We start from the raw sequence: 20,140 nt of genomic DNA, 5'->3' as shown, positions 1-20,140 counted from the left end.
ATTGTGACCGAACGGCATTGTGGGTTATATTCTGATCGTTAGTGTATTAAATGAACAAAATTATATGACACAACTAGTTATTTGTACTGCTATGAAAACCATAGTGGTTTATGATGAAATATTGTTTTTCTGAACTGACATTGTACTTCATATCATAGACAACTGTTCTGCAAAATATTGAGTTATTGCAGCGTTGTGATCATTAATAATATAGGTAACAATATGGGTCTTTTTGGGGCATTTTGAGTAGTAATGATGGGGCATTTTGAGTAGTAGTGATACTGGACTACACTTTGGACTTCTCCACCTTGAAATGTCCTTTTTCTCTTATTGGACAAACAATCACAAACCCTGCACAGACACCATTTGCAGGCTCACTCTACCTTGGAAGGGGGTATCACTCCTTCCCAAGGTTTCTTCCTTTCTTTTTTTCTCTCTCATACAGTTTTTTTGTGTGGAGTTTTTCCCGTTGTGTGCAGAAGGGTGGGGGTGTCAACTGTAGGGCCTGTCAAAGCCCATTGAGACATACTGTATGTGAGTTTTGGCTACATAAGACGTTGAAGTTGTTGCTGTAGGGCAACACCTGCCTGCAGTGGAATGTAGTCAAGTGCATCGCTGCATTGATTTCACTCCTTTTTAGGATATCGTTTAAAAAGAAAATAGGGGGAAACAGACTATTACTTCTTTCTACCTCAAAGTACATTTGTGTATCCGTTCAATGGAATTCGCCACAGAGCAAGGTTTACGAATAGAAAGCGATCTGCGCAGCACGTCACTGCGCGGGCCCGACTCTCTCGAACCCGCCCCTCGCTGCTGCCTGCAGGAAGGAACCATGGACGCCAAGCTGCGCGGCGTGGCACCCACCGCCGTCCTGGGCGCGCTGTGCCTGCTCTGCGTGCTCTCCCAGCGGGTGCTGGGCGCGCAGGACGGTGCGAACGGGAAGAAGGAGCGGGAGTGCTACAACTACGCAGGAGGACACGTCTACCCGGGAGAGGCGTTCCGCGTGCCCGTCTCCGACCATTCCCTGCACCTCAGCAAAGCCAAGAGTGAGTGGAACATGTCGCACTTGTCCCACGCGTGCAAACGTCCAGTTTCTTCTGCCAAACATTGCCGGTAGCGGTTTGGATATGGCCGCGGTACGGGTACGCGTACGGGTACGGGTACGGGTGCAGTCCATATGGTGCCAGCTGTGAATGGGTTAGCATGGTGGCTACATTTCTTATGCCAATATTCTAGAAAAAAATATCTGTGTACTCAAACTATGTCCGTGTAGTCAACTTGAAACGGAGAATGTGAGTCATTTTAAAAATGACAAAGCCAGGCCCTGAATTCTGAAAGCGGGAGTGGTTCTGTTGATAAAACGCGCACGTTATTCATCGCCGTTTCACAGTCATTATGGCACGCGTGGCTCATACTGTATTTGACCAATTGCAGTTTCCAAGCCGGCGCCCCACTGGGAGGGCACTGCAGTCATCAACGGCGAGTTTAAGGAGCTGAAGCTGTCGGACTTCAAAGGAAAATACCTGGTCTTCTTTTTCTACCCTCTTGACTTGTGAGTTAAAGATAATGCACTTTACAATGTAATATCTAACACCACAGAATAACCGAAAGGCGTGTGACGTGACAATGTACAGTGTGACATGTGTACAGAATCTACAACAGAGTGAATAAAAGATTGTATTCATAGTTGGGGGTCCTTATGAACCGGAATTGATCACTTCATCGATGGTAACTTGAAAGCACGTTGTAAGTCGCTCCGGATAAGGGCATCTGCCAAATGCCTTAAATGTAAATGAGACGATGGTGTAACGAGGTGTGCAACTGTTAATTAGTCAATGTAATATCTGTAATTCTGTTGTCCACGTAGTACTTTTGTCTGTCCCACGGAGATCATTGCATTCAGCGACCGTGTCCACGAGTTCCAGGCCATCAACGCCGAGGTGGTCGCCTGTTCTGTTGATTCACAGTTCACCCACTTGGCCTGGTAAACCCCTGCTCTTTCACTGGTCTGAACAAATTTACAAGTGGAGTTTGTTTTTTCTCCTCTGTGTGTCTTAGGAACTGTTCTGTTGTGAGTACAGCATTTATGGTACAAGAAAACTTCATGCTGATATCCATACTGATATGGAATGGTGATGTATTAGGAACAGAAGGATACTGCATCACTGGATAAACTTTTTACCGCCTGTTGTCAACAGGATCAACACCCCTAGAAAACAGGGCGGACTGGGACCTATGAAGATCCCTTTGCTATCTGACCTCACACATCAAATTGCTAAGGATTATGGGGTGTACCTGGAGGACCAGGGCCACACACTCAGGTAGAAGTCCAATCTATTAACAATTTAATATGTTTGTTTAATAGTGACCAGTTTTACCCAGAAACTTAGACTGTAATGGTGCCCGTCAAGACTTGGTGACCATGAGAGGTACCCGGAGGGGGACGGAACCTTGATAAAGGGGACCTCAGTGGCACCTTTGCAGTTCAGGGTTTGAACCCGCAACCTTCCAATTACAAGTTCATTTTCTTACCAACTAGGCCACCATTTACATTGCTTATATTACTTCACATTATATTTTCCAATAAGTCAGTGAGCGTTCAGGTCTCGTTCACATGGACATCTGAACAAGGCGATTTTGTGGTGTCAGGTGAACGTGGACAGAATTCCGACCGTTTTTCTGCCCATTGAGTAAATCAAGGAATCCACATGGGCATTCAGCACCAGCCTTCGGTCTGCTGTGTGTTTGGATGACTATAAATGTTGCATGCATCGTTTCTGACAAAATCCTGATAAGCGTTGAGCAGGGTCAAGTGAACGGCAGTGAAATGCTAATCGAACGCAGCTATAAAGCACTGCAAAAACACGTATGTCGTTCAGAGGGCGTTCTTTTTGCAACATCATTATGATATATCATTATGGTCATTATGATATCTGCACTTCATTGATGTAGAATAGTCCACATCTGCATTGCGATGCATTGATTGAGGTGTGTGTGTATGTACGTGTATATGTATATTTAAGTATATGTTTTATAGTATTGTCATTGATATGATTATGGATTCTTTGATTGAGTGTGGAGTGTTCCACATTAACAGTTCCATAACAATGTATTTCATTCCTTTAGTAAATACCACAAGCCAGACTACGTGTTAAATATGAGGAGAGATGAGGGATGTGTTGTGTTTTCCAGAGGCCTTTTCATCATCGATAATAAAGGGGTCTTGAGGCAGATTACAATGAATGACCTGCCTGTTGGCCGCTCAGTGGATGAGACTCTCCGACTGGTGCAGGCCTTCCAGTACACAGACAAGCATGGGGAAGGTGAGACACACACACACACACACACACACACACACGTCCTATCGCTCTGCTTGCCAACAAGGGTTCTTCTACCAAGTAGTAAGAGTTGCTTTTTGCTTTGAGATCAAATATGCTGCTCAAAAAAATAAAGGGAACTGTTTAACAACACATTGTGACTCCAAGTCAATCACACTTCTGTGAAATCAAACTGTCCACTTAGGACACAACACTGGCTGACAATCAATTTCACAAGCTGTTGTGCAAATGCAATATACAAAAGCAAGAAATTATAGGCAATTAGCAAGATGTCCCCAATAAAGGCGTGGTTCTGCAGGTGGGGACCACAGACCACTTCTCAGTTCTCAGCTTTCTTGCTGATATTTTGGTCACTTCTGAATGCTGGTGGCGTTGTCACTCTAGTGGTAGCATGAGATGGAGTCTACAACCCACACAAGTGGCTCAGGTAGTGCAGCTCATCCAGGATGGAACATCAATGTGAGCTGTGGCGAGAAGGTTTGCTGAATCTATCAATGTAGTGTCCAGAGCATTAAAGCGCTACCAGGAGATGTGGAGGAGGCCGTAGGAGGGCAACAACCCAGCAGCAGGACCGATACCTCCATCTTTTGTGCAAGGAGGAACAGGAGGAGCACTGACAGAACCCTGCAAAATTACCTCCAGCAGGCCACAAATGAGCATGTGTCTGCTCAAACAGTAAGAAACAGACTCCATGAGGCTGCTATGAAGGCCCAACGTCAACAGGTGGGGGTCATGCTTACAGCACAACACTGTGCAGAATGTTTGGCATTGGCAAATCTTTGTGTTCTCTGGCAAATCCGCCACCTCATCAGGAGCATGCCCAGGCCTTGTAGGGAGGTCATACGCACTACTGAGCCTCTTTTTGACTCAAAAAATGTTTGATTTTTATGAATTTTATGGCAGATGGTGCATATACATTTGACATTTATACACAAAAAATTACTAATGAAATCAAATCAATTTGACAAGACTCGAATTATAACCGTTGCCTCATCTATTTATTATGTGGAAAATATTTATTGTTTAATTGTTTTTTTGTTTTTTTTTAATAAATAATCAGTGATTTCAAATTATTAAACTCTCATTTAAGGGACTACAATCCTGAAAATAATTGAATGTTTTTTCTTTTTCTAAAGGATTTCAAAAGATTTGGCTAAAAATAAGATTTCCTAAAGAAAGTCATGCCACAAGCTTTAACAGCCAAAATGATCGCCAAATTAAAAAAAAACCAAGAAAACATTTACCAAAATTCCTGAAGAGGGCAGAAGGGTTAAGGACATTACATCAAACTTTTCATTCATAATTTTGTGTGGTTTTGTTGTCCGCACATTCAACTATGTAAAGTGTTCCCTTTAGTTTTTGAGCAGTGTACTTCTTTGACTCAATGACATTCAAAACTTTTATATACTGTTTTTCGTTTTTTGGATGTTTTATAATTAACTTCTCCCCAATGTATTTGAATGGTGGCATCATTTTACTGTTGTGTTACTCAAGTTGATGTCCCTTTGCCCTTAATGAGAAAAAAACATGACTGTTTATGGGATTTGAATGTAATTGGGATTTAAATGTGACATCATAAAGACATTTGTCATTTAGAAAAGGGAGATTATTGGCCATGGACTGGTTTTATGTCAGTGTACGTGGTGCATACTCTGTTGTGATTTGTGTTACATTTTTCCACAGTGTGTCCAGCAGGATGGAAACCTGGAAGTGATACGGTGATTGCTACAAATCTTTGTCTTTATTAAACTTAATACTTACTAGTGGCTGACATAAATCATCTAAGGGTTTCTGTGTAATGTGTGTAATTCATGTAAATGCCTGTATTAGTCTTTTCAGTTTATGTGCAAATTCCATACTTTGAATTTAAGATGAAGTTATGAATTTTTCTTGCAGATTATACCTGATCCATCTGGCAAGCTCAAGTACTTCGACAAACTGAACTGATGTTCAGACCACAATGTTGTGTAATGGTCAAGTTGAAGCATGAATGATCGGTTTGAAAAAACATAATAAATCCTGGGTTTTGATAAAAAAAAAAAACTGTGTTTGTAATATTTTACTATGGCAGAAAGAAGAGGACTGCATTTGTTAGTGAACATTTCTGTGACACTAGGAGGCACTGTTCACAGTTTTTTCTAAGTTGAACATTATTCAGACCCAGAATTAGTATGCTTGAAGTGTTTGGAGACAGTTAAAATATGAACAAACTACACTTAACAGTATTCAGCATCATGTGCTCCTAATGTTAATATATATATATATATATATATAATTTTTTTTTATTTTATTTTTTTTATAAATGCCAGTTTCCTGTGTACTTTTGATGCTACTACAGGGAATTATGTAACTCACACAAAGATCAGCTTTACTGACCAAGTAACCATGGAGAACAAACAACCACTTTAAAACCGAGTCACATTACTGAGTTACAGAGATATACTGGAGGTCACAGCAGATTGGTGTGTGTGGAATACTGAGTGCTGTGTGTTGTCAAGAAGATTCGAAGGACTTGCTCACAGAAGGCTTATGAATGTAAACATGGAAGAGTTTCCAGGATACAGCCAGATGGCCTATGTGTGCTCAGTTCATTTAAGACTGCTGTTTTTACAGCAACATGTGTGTGTGTGTGTGTGTGTGTGTGTATATATAAATTTTTTTCAGTAAGGAAGATTCGGTAGTAGACGTTTTCTTAAGTGTGTAAGTGTTTATATGGAATTATAGTTGCTTTGGTCTAATTAGGCAACTATAATTAGGCCAGTGCTGACACATTTGACTTGAGCTGGGAGGACAGTTCACTGGACATGGATGGGTGTGGTGAATTTCCACAGGCCAACTGATAATATTCTTAACTGGTTTCTTTTTTAAAAAATAATTTGTTCTTGGAAACTCACACAATGACGACATTTGTTCTTTTGTGGAAAAAAAATGCTAAAAATATCTATTTGGAAAATAAACTAACTATTTGGAGAACATAACAAAATGCAATGTTGTCAAAAATAAATTCTGCCTGGAATAATTGGTTTGAATTCTTGGCTTCATATATTTTAACTATTTGCCACTTTGATGTTCCAGTTATTATTTTGTCTTGTGTTCTTGCACTGCCCATCCTGGGACCTAAACTACATGTCAGCAGTTGCACCTATAAACTTGATGGAACCTGCACCCATAAAGGTGTTGGAACCTTCAGCCTCAAAACAACCTTTTTCTTAAACATCAACCAGACAGTTGAACTCTAAGCCCTAAGTGGTGCTCAGGGCTGTGTGTTTTTGTCCAGCCCCCATAATAGCCAATAAATACAGGCGGACACTGCAGTGTTCCTACCGAAGCTGCCGCCTGGAGCCACCAACAACAGATGCGCTTTTCATCTCAAGGGTCAGGATCCCCGACTGACTGCTGAGGGAACCTCCCGGGAGGCGAATGAAGAAACAGATTTTGCTTCACTTCACATACAAAGGTTTACTAAGCAAAGGGAAGAAAAGTAAAAGAAGAAAATGGCCAATTACATATTACGGAAAGCCGAACCCACAGATGTGTCTGACATACTGCGACTCATAAAGGTAGGATGGGTTATGAATGTGGGGCAAGTTCATAACATTAAGGAACAGCCCTAGCTAACTGTAAGCCTTTTATATAATATAACATTTGGGATTATGTTACCTAAATATGTAAACATATATTTTTCAGGACCTGGCCAAATATGAAGAAATGGAAGATCAAGTTATGTTAACTGAGAAAGGTGAACCCATGTGTGCACACAATGCATGTGTAACTCTCACTATGCACCTTTCTATCTGTAAACGATTGATGGACCACGTTTGCAGATTTGCTGGAGGACGGCTTCGGAGACCATCCATTCTACCACTGCATCGTGGCAGAGGTCCCTGAGGAGCAGCAGAGTGCGGAGGGTGAGCTGGGTCTCCTGCAGTCACACAGTCACTGGCACTGTGTGCTTCACCTGCAGCATGCTTGTCGCTAAATGAGTCCACATCATAAAGGAACAATTTTGACATGTTCAAGCTTTCACTGATCTTCATTTAGTGAACTCTAGCTTCCCAACACCTTTCCATTTTTAAAATGTCCAAGATAAGCCTTGAATGTGATCAAATGTACATCCCAAATGACATTAGGTATTGTGCGCGATCTGGTTGTGCCAGTGACTGCTCCTGTCACATGTTGCAGTAATAATAATGCATTTGTATGTGTGTGTCTTCACTGGCCACTAAAACACTTGCAACACAGGGCCAGCCGTTTTACCAAATCGCGAATGATACAGTGAAATACATGCACATAAGTTACATTTAGTGTCATTTCTCTGATGACATTTTTTTTATTATTGAAACCTTCAAACACCCCTCTGCAATTTATCGTCTTCAGGTTACAGTCTCTTGCTTCGCCGTGTACACTGCCAGTGGCGTGTACATGGGTGGGCGGGGAGGTAACTGAAAGATGTTGCAATGTAACAAACGTGACCCTAGCACTGCAGGTAAGACTGAAAGGTAATACTGGATGATAACAACCCCAGTGTAACACCTTTCTATGTTCTCTATGTGATAGGTGCATTCAGTGAACATATCGAACCCAGTGGATTTAAGTTAAAAATCTCTGTGTTCCACTTTCTTATTTGTTTGGATTATTTTTTTTTTGTGCATGCTGGTTAACAGTGGACTCTCTTCCTAGGTTATGTGATTGTTGGTTTTGCCATGTACTACTTCACGTATGACCCCTGGATCGGAAAGTTGCTGTATCTAGAAGACTTCTATGTCATGAAGGAGTTCAGAGGTAGGACTATAGATCTGTGAGAGCAGATTTGAACTCAAAACTATTCAGCTGCAAACCTCACTGGGAATTCATCCATTTTCTGTCAGGTTATGGAATTGGCTCAGAAATCTTGAAGAAACTCAGCTTTGTAAGTACTTCAGTAGCTGTAATTTTAAATATAATATTAATATTGCAGACATTTCTATTGCAATTATTGACTTAGTCTGTCTCTTGTTTCCTTTCAACATATTAATGATTTAGCCACAGTTAATAATCTATCCATTTTATAGCATCTTTTATGGGTCACATGTTGTGCCAATATACTTTTTCCTTTCTGCCCTCAGACAGCTTTGAAGACTCGTTGCAGCAGCATGCACTTCATCGTGGCGGAGGGGAACACGCCCTCCATCGAGTTCTACAAGCGCCGGGGAGCCTCCGATCTGTCCTTGGAGGAGGGCTGGCGGCTCTTCAAGATCAACAAGGAGTCGTTGCTGAGCATGATGTCTGGGGTACCACAACCATCCCTGGGTGGGAAATACTAAGCACAAAATGTACATCCAACCATGTGTTGTCCTGTCAGTGATTAATCTGTATATCTGTGTACTGTTTTTTTTCATACTACAACCCTCACCACTGAAATGACTTTAATTGCTGTATTATGTGGAGTCACTATATTTTAGTAAACAACAAGCAAATGCACAAACCACTGATGAGCATGTGTTTTCCTTCACTTATTTCAAAACCGGATTCCAATTTATTACTTGTCACTTACACCATCGTATGTAGCACAACATGTAGTGAAATAATCACTGCAGTGGTTTGTAATGTACAAAATAATGCCGAATTGTATATACATGTAATATACAGAGTAAATAAAATGAGGAATACATAGAATAAAGTATATATTATATTATATTACATTGCACAGTGAAATTGTGCAGCATTACTCATAGATTGAATCAACATATTATTACAAATCCAGTAAACAACAGACTGATAATCACTTAAATGCAATGCAAATTCAGTACAAATCTAGGTGGTTAGAATGTAAGCAGCACATTGAGGGATGAGTGAATGGCAGGTTCAGAATCAGTATTAGCAGGAGACGTGTCTTTTAAAACCATGGGAAAATTCAAGTGGGAACTTAAATCTATTATTCTAAGGAAGTGCAGAAGAGCGAGCTGTTTTCCGAACCACTGCACGATAAAGACATTACTGGAGGGTGATGTCATTTGAAGCTTAAAAAAGCCTCTTTCCTCAGCCTTTCCTTGGCCGGACCCCCTGGAAAACAGTAACATTAGTGAACTGTTTGGGAACACGGGAATGTTTACATAGTCAGGAGTACCAAATCTCTCAGGGACATTTGAACCTGAATAAAACTCTGGGCTGGTGAGCTTGTATCTAGATTTAACTGTGAAGCACAATATAGTAAGCAGTTAAAACCCTCACTATAAACTCACTTTAAATGAGCTGATCTTGAGTTGAAGTTATTTTCCCAATGCCGGTGGATGAAAGGCAGCTGATGTGAACATTGTGCTTGTTGAACTGCTGGAAGTGAACCATGAATAGAAACCGGACTTCAATACATCCTGGAAGTCAGCGTGAGTCACATTGCTAATCTTCATCTACCCATTTGAACACTAGGACACAGGTGTGTGCACACACAGGCACCCACACACACTCACACACTGTTCCGTTGATCTAAAATTGTAGACCTCAGATGGTAGATAAAAAGCAAAGCCGTGTGATGGTCAGGTCACAGGTCAAACAGAAAATTATAATGGTTGAGAAAGAAATAAGGTTTCTAAGGCTGGAGTCACAGTCCTTCATGTCCTTAATATGCCATGTACAATTTTGTACAATTTTTTGCTTTCTGATTTTTTTTAAGCAGGGCCTGTGATGAGTGCCGTGCTCTTAATATCAGAGTTCTTTATCTCAGTGCTAATAGTGAAGTAAAACTGGTCTGTGAATGTTTGGCCAGGAGCCAGTTGCTCAACTTTGTGAGACTCACACACTCACACAAGCACTTTGTTGGACCAAAACATTGCAATGTGGTATGCTTTAAGCAGAATTTCAAGAAAAAAAATGAATCAACCATAGCTTACTAACATAGACTGAATATGTGATAAGATTTTGTCACTAGGGATTGGACACATAAACTGTACCTTTATTTAAACAGAAAAGGAAGAGCTGCCCTTCTTGTATAAAGGGTCAGTATTCCTATTCTTCAGAATCTTGACTTGCCCAGTGCGAATCAGCAGCACAAAGACTGAGTTCAAGGTACAATGTTATCAGGTGATCCTCAGATTTGCATAACTTTTATGCGGGTTCTGCCATGGCACAAAGGCTTGAGTTTAAGGTCATTGTCAAAAACAGAAGTGGGATTTCATTTAAAATTGTAGACCCATTTTAAACGATTTACACTTTATTTATAATCCATGAGGCTCTTCGTTGAATGTGTTAAATTGCAGATAATGGACAAACTTACATGGACAAAAAGAGATGATTTATAAAATTTCCTCATCTTTGTTCATGTTATTTCCGCTGTTATTTGGGATCTTTTGGTGTCTGTACAGTGTATTAGTAAAAGGATATCATGTATTACCATCTGAGGTCATTTTAACAAAGAATTCTCTATATGAGCATGCTGGAATTTGATAAGCTATTGAGTAGTATACTTGTCCTGATCCTGCTCAGAATGTTCCTGATGTTCAGTCGTGATATGTCTATTTTAGGCCTTAACCTTAAAAGTGGAACTACAGTGGTTATATTTTCACCCATTATTTTAACCCAGAAGAGTAGAGAATTTCATGTCCGCTTTGTCTTGAAAGGTTTGCCCCAAATATACTCTTTTAAAGGCACTAGAAAAAAAACATATAAACCATTTATTTAGTCCAAATTATTCACGTACAAATCTTTATTTACGTACAAGTCTACCTTGTTTCAAGATCGCAAGACCTAAAAATGCTCCATTCTTAGAATAATAATGTGTAGATTCCATGTCCAGGAGGTTGGAGAAGCTGCCCACACATTTCATTACCATATGAACCAAGCCTTTTGTACAAAACGATAATGAAACTTTGAATGACTCATGTTTATTCATGTGTGTATTCACGAACCCTCCCTCGCCCGTCCTACCGGGCGGTGACGTCACGGCCATCTCCCTATATGGTCATCGCTTCACTGAGGCGTTTCCGGTAGTTGCGACACCTGCTGATGCGGGGACCGCGTCGCTATATAACGGTCTGGGCGGAAGGCAGGAGACGAGCGCGTCCAGCGAACGAAGCCTGCATGTGATCTCTTCATAGAAGGGTCAGGATCCCAGACTGACTTCTGAGGGTAACCCCCTGGGAACCGAATGAAGAAACAAATCTTACTTCTCTTCACATACCGAGGACTAGTGAGAAAAGGGAAAAAGAGTAAAAGAAGAAAATGGCCAAGTATATATTACGGAAAGCCGAACCCAAGGATGTGTCAGACATATTGCGACTCATAAAGGTGGGTTTTTCTACTTTTGTTTTAGTTGTGTATGAGTAAGATTAGACAGTACAGTGACGTATTTATCGGTTGTATTTTAACTAGATGGTTGTACTTTATGTCCAGGAACTTGCAAAATTCGAGGAAATGGAGGAACAGGTTGTTCTGACCGAGAAAGGTAGAGTACGCTTTGACGTTAAGTCGACGTTGACGCTTTGAGTCGGCTCGAGTGACGCGGCCTAATGACGTCACCACCATGTTTACAGAGCTGCTCGAGGACGGTTTCGGAGATCATCCGTTCTACCACTGCGTCATCGCGGAAGTCCCAGCAGAGCAGCAGAGCGCAGAGGGTCGGTCACGTGACTTTCTCACCCCTCCACTGTGTCGTGGGTGCCTTGTCTGCCCTCCATCTGTTCACTGAAACCCTTTGCTTTCTGTGCGCAGGTTATACTGTAGTAGGCTTTGCCATGTACTACTTCACGTACGATCCCTGGATCGGGAAGCTGCTGTACCTTGAAGACTTCTATGTCATGAAAGAGTTTAGAGGTACAGCTTTGTCACAAAAAAAATCCATCTATGTCCATCCCATTAAATGTTCCCAAATCCGGGCACTAACACTGTAGTCCCCCCCTTGGTTCAGGTTATGGCATTGGATCTGACATCTTCAAGCTACTTAGTGAAGTGAGTGTCCTTTTCACATGACCAAAATCTCCGGCTTCTAAAGGCTGCAATTATTCATTAAAATGTTCCTTGCGTCCCTAGACCGCGCTGAAGACTCGCTGCAGCAGCATGCACTTCATTGTGGCGGAGTGGAACAAGGCTTCCATCGAGTTCTACAAGCGGCGGGGAGCCTCCGACCTTTCCTTGGAGGAGGGCTGGCGGCTCTTTGAGATCGATAAGCAGTACTTGCAGAAGATGTCTGCCAAGTAGAGAGAACGGCTGAGAATTGTGGGCCTGGCGGCAAGGGTCAATTCAAATACACACAAATAAAATACATTCACTTGACTCATTGCACTCTTGTTTTGGAACATTTTTGGGAAATGTTTTTATCTTTAGCTACACTCTGAATATTATATATTTAATCATATTTAATATTCTCACTTCATTTGAACAAAGAAAGCAATTAACAGTTTGTGTAATTTTGAAGAGGAGCTCCACAACTCAATAATGTGGTGTAAATTTCTGTAATGTACTGCACGGAGAGGTCCTTTCCTTCCTCCTGTCTGTGCAAGGATGATGGATGTCACATGAGCAGGCTTACACCATCTCTCAGCAGACAGGAACCAACTGGTTCGCGTGAGCCCCCCCCTCTGTAGTTTACCAAGGTCAGAGTCTAATCGCTCACTTCCTCGTGGTTGTGTTGAGGACACTTGTAAGTGATTCTGTTCTTTATGGACTTCCTCTCATGATAACAGAATTGGCAACAACACCGAGATAACTGGAATATATATTTTTTATTTCCAATATATACATTTCAAAGCCAGTGTGATCGTATTTCAAGTTAAAATCCTGATAGTCCAGGTAATGATGACGGGCATGGCTAGTGCAAAAGCAAGTCTTGGGGTCAAACAGCAAACATAAATAAGAAATAAAGATGAAAATGCAAGAAACCCTTTCCACCTTCAATTCAGCACAGTCAAGCAGACCACAGACCTGGAGGAAGGAGCACAGCATCAACCCTCATCTTCCACTTGACCCATACATTACATTTACCTACATTTACAGCATTTATCAGACGCCCTTATCCAGAGCGACTTACAATCAGTATTTACAGGGACAGTCCCCCCTGGAGACACTAAGGGTTAAGTGTCTTGCTCAGGGACACAATGGTAGTAAGTGGGGTTTGAACCTGGGTCTTCTGGTTCATAGGCGAGTGTGTTACCCACTAGGCTACTACCACCCTATTGTTTCAATGTTTCATTCTGAAAAATCTATATAACACACCTTTACATGCTGTGTAGGAAGGGTGACAACTCAGAGAAGATTTACATGTTCAAAAACCTCTGTTGTAGACACAGAGACATTAGGGACAGAAGATAAAGGGACACGTGAGTTCCCAGTACCTGTCAAGGTCAGGCTTTGGACTCTCCGCTAGTGCTCTTCTCTGAAGTGCCCCCTGCCTGGAAAAAAAAAGCACAAGCACAGATCAGCAGGACTGTTGACGTTCAGTTACTTATGGCCTGAGATAAACGGCCAACCCGCTCTTACCTGCTTCTGGGAGGGCTTGTCTTTCCACAGCTTCTCCACAGCAACATAGGCCTGTAGTGTCCAGTCATATACACCGTCACCGGCGCTCTGAGAACGAAGAAGACAGGATAAAAAAAATATTAGTGGTAAATAAATTGTTAAATGTTGCAGGAGATTTAGTGGAAGACACTCCAAGTTATTGGGAACAAATGCAAGCAACGATCTCACAGGACATGTCCCTCACCGGACTGGTTCAAAATGTCCAGAACTGCTGACAGAATGATTATGGGAGTGAACTGTGTTATATTTGGCGAGGACATGTGAAGCAATGGGGACGATGATGATGATGATGAGGAGGAAAGCCTCCCACTGAGAGGTTCTCTTTTGGTCAAAAGTTGGTGGTGAGAGGGGAAGTGGAAAACAGACATGATCTCACACACGTCTGCTTGCAAAAAATAGATACATTTCCAATAGAAAATATTATAAATCCAAAATAAATATAATATTATGCACAAACTTGATTCAATAATCAATATTTGTCTGTTTTAGTTTCATTTGTTTTATGTAAATAAAAAAAAGATTCGTTCTAAGCATTCTTCCTTGTTAAGAACATAAAATTAAATACACATTTATCAACATTTAATGAGCTTGAGTATCTGGCTGATACAAGAACACAAATACAGACAAATATCTCCGGAGTGAGGCTAAGCTAAAAAAACGGCTTGGAACTCTCACCATTGGATTAATCAAGTGAACTACATATTACCGTGTGAATCTACGTGTTACTAGTACATCTACTAGCCACACTACTTTCTACTAGGCTGACACAAAAACTGGATTACTGCATTAACTATTTTATTCTGGGAATACCTGGATTGAAGTAGTTAACAGTACCCTAAAACCTGACAAAAGCCACCCAGAGTCATCCGGTACAAACCAGAGAAGGATGGGTTCTTCTTTTCTGAGTCTTGTTTCCTCTGTTTTTTTTTTCACTCAGGGTGTTTTGTCAAATCTGGTCTGTTCATTAAGGGCCTGATCAGGTATGTTGAGCCAATATACACTGTGAAACGCACATTACAGATGGACGGACTGATTGAAAAGTGCACCTTGGCAATCTCGGCTGCCTGCTGAGGGTAGTACAGAGATGCGCCCAGAGCCATCAAGCCAGTGGGATAGATCAGTCTCTTCAGTCGCGAGCCTACAGGGGGAAATGACGAAGCTCAGTCATACACTTTCTTGTGTGACAGAATTCAAGTTCAGAGGACTGCTTAAACTCAAAAATCTGTTGTACAAAGCAAAACATTCAAGCCCCCCAATCCCACCGTTCCACAGTACCTCTAGCCAAGAACAGTCCCAAGGCGCCAGCAAATCCGATGATCCCCGCCCGAGGGAAGAACTCAGATGGAGGGTTCTTCAGGTACTCAAAGCTATCTGAGGCAGAACATGCATCAACCCAATCAATTAAAGCTTCAAAATTACCCTAACATTGCCTTTGGACCTGAGGACATTGAGGTTACCTCAGGACATCTCACTTATCAGATCAATCATATGATATAATGTTTTATGCTAATTAAGCCCATTTGATTTTTGTCTGCTTATGGTCAAGATTGGAAGAAATTTTACATCCATGTTTAATGAAACAGAAAAACAGCACACACTGCTATACAGCAACATGCAATTTTTTTGTAAAAAAATATGAAAATATATAGTACAGGCCAAAAGTTGGAACACACCTTATCATTCAATGTGTTTTCTTTTCATTTTCATCTCACTGAAGGCATCAAAACTATGAATGAACACATATGGAGTTATGTACTTAACACAAAAAGGTGAAATAACTGAAAACATGTTTTATATTCTAGTTTCTTCAAAATAGCCGCCCTTTGCTCTGATTTCTGCTTTTTTCCAACAGTCTTGAAGGAGTTCCCAGAGGTGTTTAGCACTTGTTGACCCCTTTGCTTTCACTCTGTGGTCCAGCTCACCCCAAACCATCTCGACTGGGTTCAGGTCCGGTGACTGTGGAAACCAGGTCTCCACTTTTTGTTAAGTACATAACTCCACATGTGTTCATTCATAGTTTTGATGCTTCAGTGAGAATCTACCAACGTAAATAGTCATGAAAATAAAGAAAACATATTGAATGAGAAGGTGCGTCCAAAGTTTTGGCCTGTACTGTAATCGTACAATCCGTACTTCGTTTTAGAAGAACTTCAATCTGTATTCATGGTCCGACTGACAACAAAATGAGAATCGGGCTGCAAAATGTACAGTTTGTCAAGATGTTTGTAATTACGGTACATATTATATTGAGTATACAGAGTGCAAGTATAAAGAAAACGCAGATGTGTCACCTTTTCCAAACTGGACGGTATGGTCTACTTTAGGCTTCAGTGTTCCAAACGCACCCTGTGGAGGAAAAGAAGTAGGAAATTGACGAGACACTGATATCAGTCTGTGAAGTACTGTTTAATGCCCTTCAGTGCCAGTCTGGCATTGTAAGGACTCAGACAGTTCAAGGTTTATTGATATTTATGACCCATATTTGCTCCAGTGTCAAGTTTAAACAATAACCAGCAGAGCAGAATAGTCCTTTGCCAAAAAGCCATAAACGTCAATAGGGAACGTAGACTGAGGTGGGTGAGGGCTGTACGTGTCCTCTATGTGGAACATAGTTACGAATACAACTTCTGGACAAGTTAAACAATGACTGGGGATTGACAGATATGAGGGAAAATTTTGTTCCTTAAGATTTAAATATCCCGACACTAATAATTAATGCAGGTTTTATGTCACCCATAGTTTATATATATTTGCCTCTCATGAGAAAACCTGGTGGTTTTGGTTATTTTCTATGTGCCTGAATATAGCAGTTTGCATCTTGGCCTCTGTGCACACATTGTGCAGGGAGAAGCAGGAAGCAGCAACTGCTGCAGCACGTTGTGTAAAGCACCTGTTTAAATAGTGAATGCATTGTGTGCTTTTTAAGCGCAGCTCTGTTCCCTTTTGCTGATTGCAAAACATAAGATCAGCACGTTCTTGCATTTATTGCTCAAGGCAAAAAAAAAAAAAAATGGTTAGAGGCTAGAGAGCACTAAAATCATAAAAAAAGAATTCTTGATTCTTTCTAGGTTCATATTTGTCCTTTACAGCTCGATTTACCCTTCAGTTTCAATAAAATCCAAACCACCGCTGAGAGTTGTACTGCTTTATCAGCAGATGATAAAATGTGGGTTACATAATACAGTGCACGATGGCTCACTATTACATCCAACCAGCATCTGACCGCTGCTGTGGAAGGGTGTCCGACGCGAGAGCACACTGGGAGGCTGAGTGTTTGTGTGCAAGTACCTGAACTTTATTCACAGCCGACTGTTTTGTTTGCTGTGTGTGAGGTGGGGGCAGAAGGTCAGCAGGAAGTGCAGAGCAGCACCCGAATCAGCAACCCAAATCGAAGCAGACAAACCAAATCATAACATGACAGTGATCATGATTATGAGGTCATGACACATCAGCACCATGCAGTCACAAGGTCTAAATAATTTATTAAGGATAAATCAAACAAAATAAAATACAACCAGGATTCCCACTCTAATTCAGACTTAAAAACCAAAAGAAATGCCCAACATTACACTTGGGTGCTAAGTAGAATGGGAATTTAAAAGGGGTTATAGAATTCAAAACTGCATTTGCATCATTATTATTGAATATAGGCAGCTTGGTGCTATTCCCTGATAATTCCATGACTTGGCATGGAACTTGATCAAATCCCCAGACTTTCCCTGTCCTCAAATGCCTTTAGTGAAATTCCATGATATTCCAGAAATTCCCTGACCCCTGAGAAGCATATACAGAAAACATAAGCTGTCCCCTGCAAGGGGCCAGATGGAACCTGATGGCACCTTTGATGATGCATGCATTTATGGAAGTGAAAGCATGCAATCATTCATATTCATGCTAGGAAAAACAGGTTTCCCAGCCACAGGGAACTGAGATGAAATGCCTTGATTTGCATTTTTGCTGTACAAATACATTAAATGACATGGTGCATGAAGAAATGCCAAAACGCTGTGACACCCCTGGCACAACAGCATCCAATCTACCAGAAGGACAATTGTACTGAATATTCCTCACGTTTGAAAAGAAGCAACAGGAAAGGGGAGTTTGTACAGACAAAACCACGTGGACTGTGTACCTGACACCACGTCACGTAAGGCTCGGCGGTCTTCCTGACGACTGTGACCCCCTGCTCCAGCTGCCCGGCCTCTGGCTCTACGTAGCGCAACTTCTGCTTAGGTGTTGTGTAGAGGGAGAGCTGCAGCCGAGCATCATGTAGGAAAAACAACTCAGTTGTGTACATGGAGCATTTCTGAACAAAATGACTTTACACTGATGCACTTTTTACATTTACGGCCCAAGAGTGTCGTAACTGCTACTTAAACGTTTACACATCACACATCGGGTCATTTGAATGATCCTCGTACAGTGCTACCCGCATGTGATACGTGATTGTAAAGTAAACGTGGCACCGGCAGATGGATTTATTTGACAGGAGGCCTGGAAGATTAAACAGTGGTGTATACCTCATCTACGCCCATGCCAGCACTAGGCTTTTCCTCAGAGGCAGCGGCGTAAACTGTACCTGCCATCAGCCCCAAAGTGCCAGGGACAGCAGTCAGCCACCCCACCTGGAGACAGACACAGACAAGACAGATAGTGACCACGTGGCACTACGTAGGACCCACAGCGGACAGGCTCGTGTGCACCATACCGATAAATCAGACTTGTAGAAATAAAGTGCCACTGATCTATCAGCTTGTTGTAATGATTCAGTTAATAAGGGATGTTACAAGCAAAGAAAACAATGAATCGGAGGAGGAAGAGCAGACACAGAACCTTGAACTACATTTACACTTAAAACATACGGACAGGATCAAACAGGGCGAATGAGAGCTGTCAGTCAATGCTATGGGCTCCCCCCATTTTAACCTACAAACACCAACAAAGTTACTTTCCACTCCATTCCAACTACGTTGTCTGTATAAGTTGTCAGTCCTTTCTTTATTACCTCTATATTCCTGTTAATCCTAACAACATACTTGAAATGATGTTAGTGATCAATCCACACTGCAGTGTCTTAAAACAGCAGATCTGCTGTTGCACTGGGGACAAAATATTAAAATATGGAATCTGCGTTAATATTCTGAAACGTAAGATGTTCATACTAATACCTGTACATCGCCAATCTCTATATATATACATTTATGGTCAATAAAATGATAAAAACTAGCAGGGGCTGGTTGATTAGTGTCCAGTCGCCATCCAGCGGCCACGAGTGGTATAAACACCGGTCATGGTAAAATAAAACCAGCGGAGCCGCAGTTCATATCATGCTTTAAAATTTCAATAATTCAACATAGAAAACTGTTCTACCGACAAGAGATATTTTCCGATGGGATGAAAGCTGAGGATTTTATTCAACCGCCTGACATTGCCGAATACGACACACACATTATTTTACGGCGTTTATTGAATGCGTTATGAAGTATAATTGCAACTCGACGAGCTGGTCACTCGAAGTGTCCTTGGATGAAACGAAGTTGTCCTCAAACAGACGGTCTCTCCCCCCGCACCGGCACGTACTCGTTCACCGCACTCCAGTCGGGCTAGTTTATTCAGAGCGGCATCATCGGCACGTAACTCGGGCTGATTTAATAAAACTCGCTGTTAAATCATCGCGTGGGTCCAGGGAAACTTTTGAAATCCTCACCTTGTGCATGACCGGGGGCCCTTCTTCCTCCACGCGTGTGTCGGCGCCGCGACGGGGCGCAGCGCCACCTGCTGTTTTGGGGCGGGACTTTCCTCACTCGTCAACTGCGGAAAACGCGTCGTCGAGATTCTCGATTCAAGTCCAGCAAAGAAGCGCCCGCACCAGTCACCAGTCGGGGCGGTGGTGGCCTAGCGGTTAAGGAAGCGTAATCAGAAGGTTGCCGGTTCGAATCCCGATCCGCCAAGGTGCCACTGAGCAAAGCACCATCCCCACACACTGCTCCCCGGGCGCCTGTCATGGCCGCCCACTGCTCACCAAGGGTGATGGATAAAAGCAGAGGTCACATTTCATTGTGTCACCGTGTGCTGTGCTGCAGTGTTTCACAATGACAATCGCTTCAATTTCTTCTTTCTCCTGCTTGTGGAATTTCTTCATTTGTTTCCCCCCTTTGACCTGCTTCACCCACATGTGCAGCATCCATGAACCTCAAAATTTACATGTAAAGATGGTGACCAGACCGATCTCAAATCTACAGAATATTCATGTGCTGTCAAATAATTTTGGATTTAGTTGTTAATCTACGATACCTGCCACGCTTGCCTTGTGAGAG

At 41.8% G+C, this 20,140-nt stretch overlaps 3 protein-coding genes across 4 annotated transcripts; 2 read left to right on the top strand and 1 right to left on the bottom strand.

Annotated features, from left to right (window-relative positions):
* Nucleotides 1-785: 785 nt before the first annotated feature.
* On the top strand, nt 786-5,512 carry prdx4 (peroxiredoxin 4). The gene is made up of 7 exons (XM_028983270.1): nt 786-1,046; nt 1,435-1,552; nt 1,868-1,984; nt 2,199-2,321; nt 3,193-3,323; nt 5,022-5,056; nt 5,235-5,512. Exons 1-7 carry the CDS (start codon nt 833-835, stop codon nt 5,283-5,285), a joined length of 789 nt encoding a protein of 262 aa, XP_028839103.1. The 5' UTR covers nt 786-832; the 3' UTR covers nt 5,286-5,512.
* Nucleotides 5,513-6,650: 1,138 nt separating this feature from the next.
* LOC114792139 (uncharacterized) lies at nt 6,651-12,581 on the top strand. Its single transcript, XM_028983023.1, has 12 exons — nt 6,651-6,898; nt 7,026-7,077; nt 7,163-7,246; nt 8,019-8,120; nt 8,207-8,247; nt 8,444-8,638; nt 11,526-11,597; nt 11,703-11,754; nt 11,843-11,926; nt 12,021-12,122; nt 12,217-12,257; nt 12,339-12,581. The coding sequence occupies exons 1-12, from the start codon at nt 6,833-6,835 to the stop codon at nt 12,504-12,506; spliced, it is 1,059 nt and encodes a 352-aa protein (XP_028838856.1). The 5' UTR covers nt 6,651-6,832; the 3' UTR covers nt 12,507-12,581.
* A 430-nt stretch (nt 12,582-13,011) lies between these two features.
* apooa (apolipoprotein O, a) lies at nt 13,012-19,839 on the bottom strand. Of its 2 annotated transcripts, XM_028983277.1 has the most exons (10): nt 19,531-19,838; nt 18,344-18,448; nt 17,956-18,075; nt 17,112-17,144; nt 16,115-16,169; nt 15,099-15,194; nt 14,870-14,961; nt 13,785-13,871; nt 13,640-13,696; nt 13,012-13,229 (listed from the first exon to the last, which is right to left on the bottom strand). In XM_028983277.1, exons 1-9 carry the CDS (start codon nt 19,537-19,539, stop codon nt 13,649-13,651), a joined length of 645 nt encoding a protein of 214 aa, XP_028839110.1. In that variant the 5' UTR covers nt 19,540-19,838; the 3' UTR covers nt 13,012-13,229; nt 13,640-13,648. The 2 variants fall into 2 exon arrangements, with proteins under 2 accessions (XP_028839110.1, XP_028839111.1); XM_028983278.1 differs by lacking the exon at nt 17,112-17,144 and having other exon boundaries at nt 19,531-19,839.
* Nucleotides 19,840-20,140: the final 301 nt, after the last annotated feature.

Source organism: Denticeps clupeoides, chromosome 6, assembly GCF_900700375.1.
Source record: "Denticeps clupeoides chromosome 6, fDenClu1.1, whole genome shotgun sequence".
Lineage (NCBI taxonomy): Eukaryota > Metazoa > Chordata > Actinopteri > Clupeiformes > Denticipitidae > Denticeps > Denticeps clupeoides.
The sequence above is the reverse complement of the archived record's forward strand: the minus strand, read 5'-3'. Positions and strand labels throughout refer to the sequence as shown.

Excerpts from the sequence above, each read along its gene's own strand:
- LOC114792139 (XM_028983023.1), top strand. The coding sequence starts at position 6,833 with ATGGCCAATTACATATTACGGAAAGCCGAACCCACAGATGTGTCTGAC. Across the intron at positions 8,121-8,206 it reads TGTCATGAAGGAGTTCAGAG|GTTATGGAATTGGCTCAGAA; the intron begins GTAGGACTATAG and ends ATTTTCTGTCAG. Across the intron at positions 8,639-11,525 it reads CATCCCTGGGTGGGAAATAC|AAGAAAATGGCCAAGTATAT; the intron begins TAAGCACAAAAT and ends AAAGAGTAAAAG.
- prdx4 (XM_028983270.1), top strand. The coding sequence starts at position 833 with ATGGACGCCAAGCTGCGCGGCGTGGCACCCACCGCCGTCCTGGGCGCG. Across the intron at positions 1,985-2,198 it reads CAGTTCACCCACTTGGCCTG|GATCAACACCCCTAGAAAAC; the intron begins GTAAACCCCTGC and ends TGTTGTCAACAG. Across the intron at positions 5,057-5,234 it reads GGAAACCTGGAAGTGATACG|ATTATACCTGATCCATCTGG; the intron begins GTGATTGCTACA and ends TTTTTCTTGCAG.
- apooa (XM_028983277.1), bottom strand. Across the intron at positions 15,195-16,114 it reads TACCGTCCAGTTTGGAAAAG|ATAGCTTTGAGTACCTGAAG; the intron begins GTGACACATCTG and ends GTTCTGCCTCAG. Across the intron at positions 13,872-14,869 it reads AGGCAGCCGAGATTGCCAAG|AGCGCCGGTGACGGTGTATA; the intron begins GTGCACTTTTCA and ends CTTCGTTCTCAG.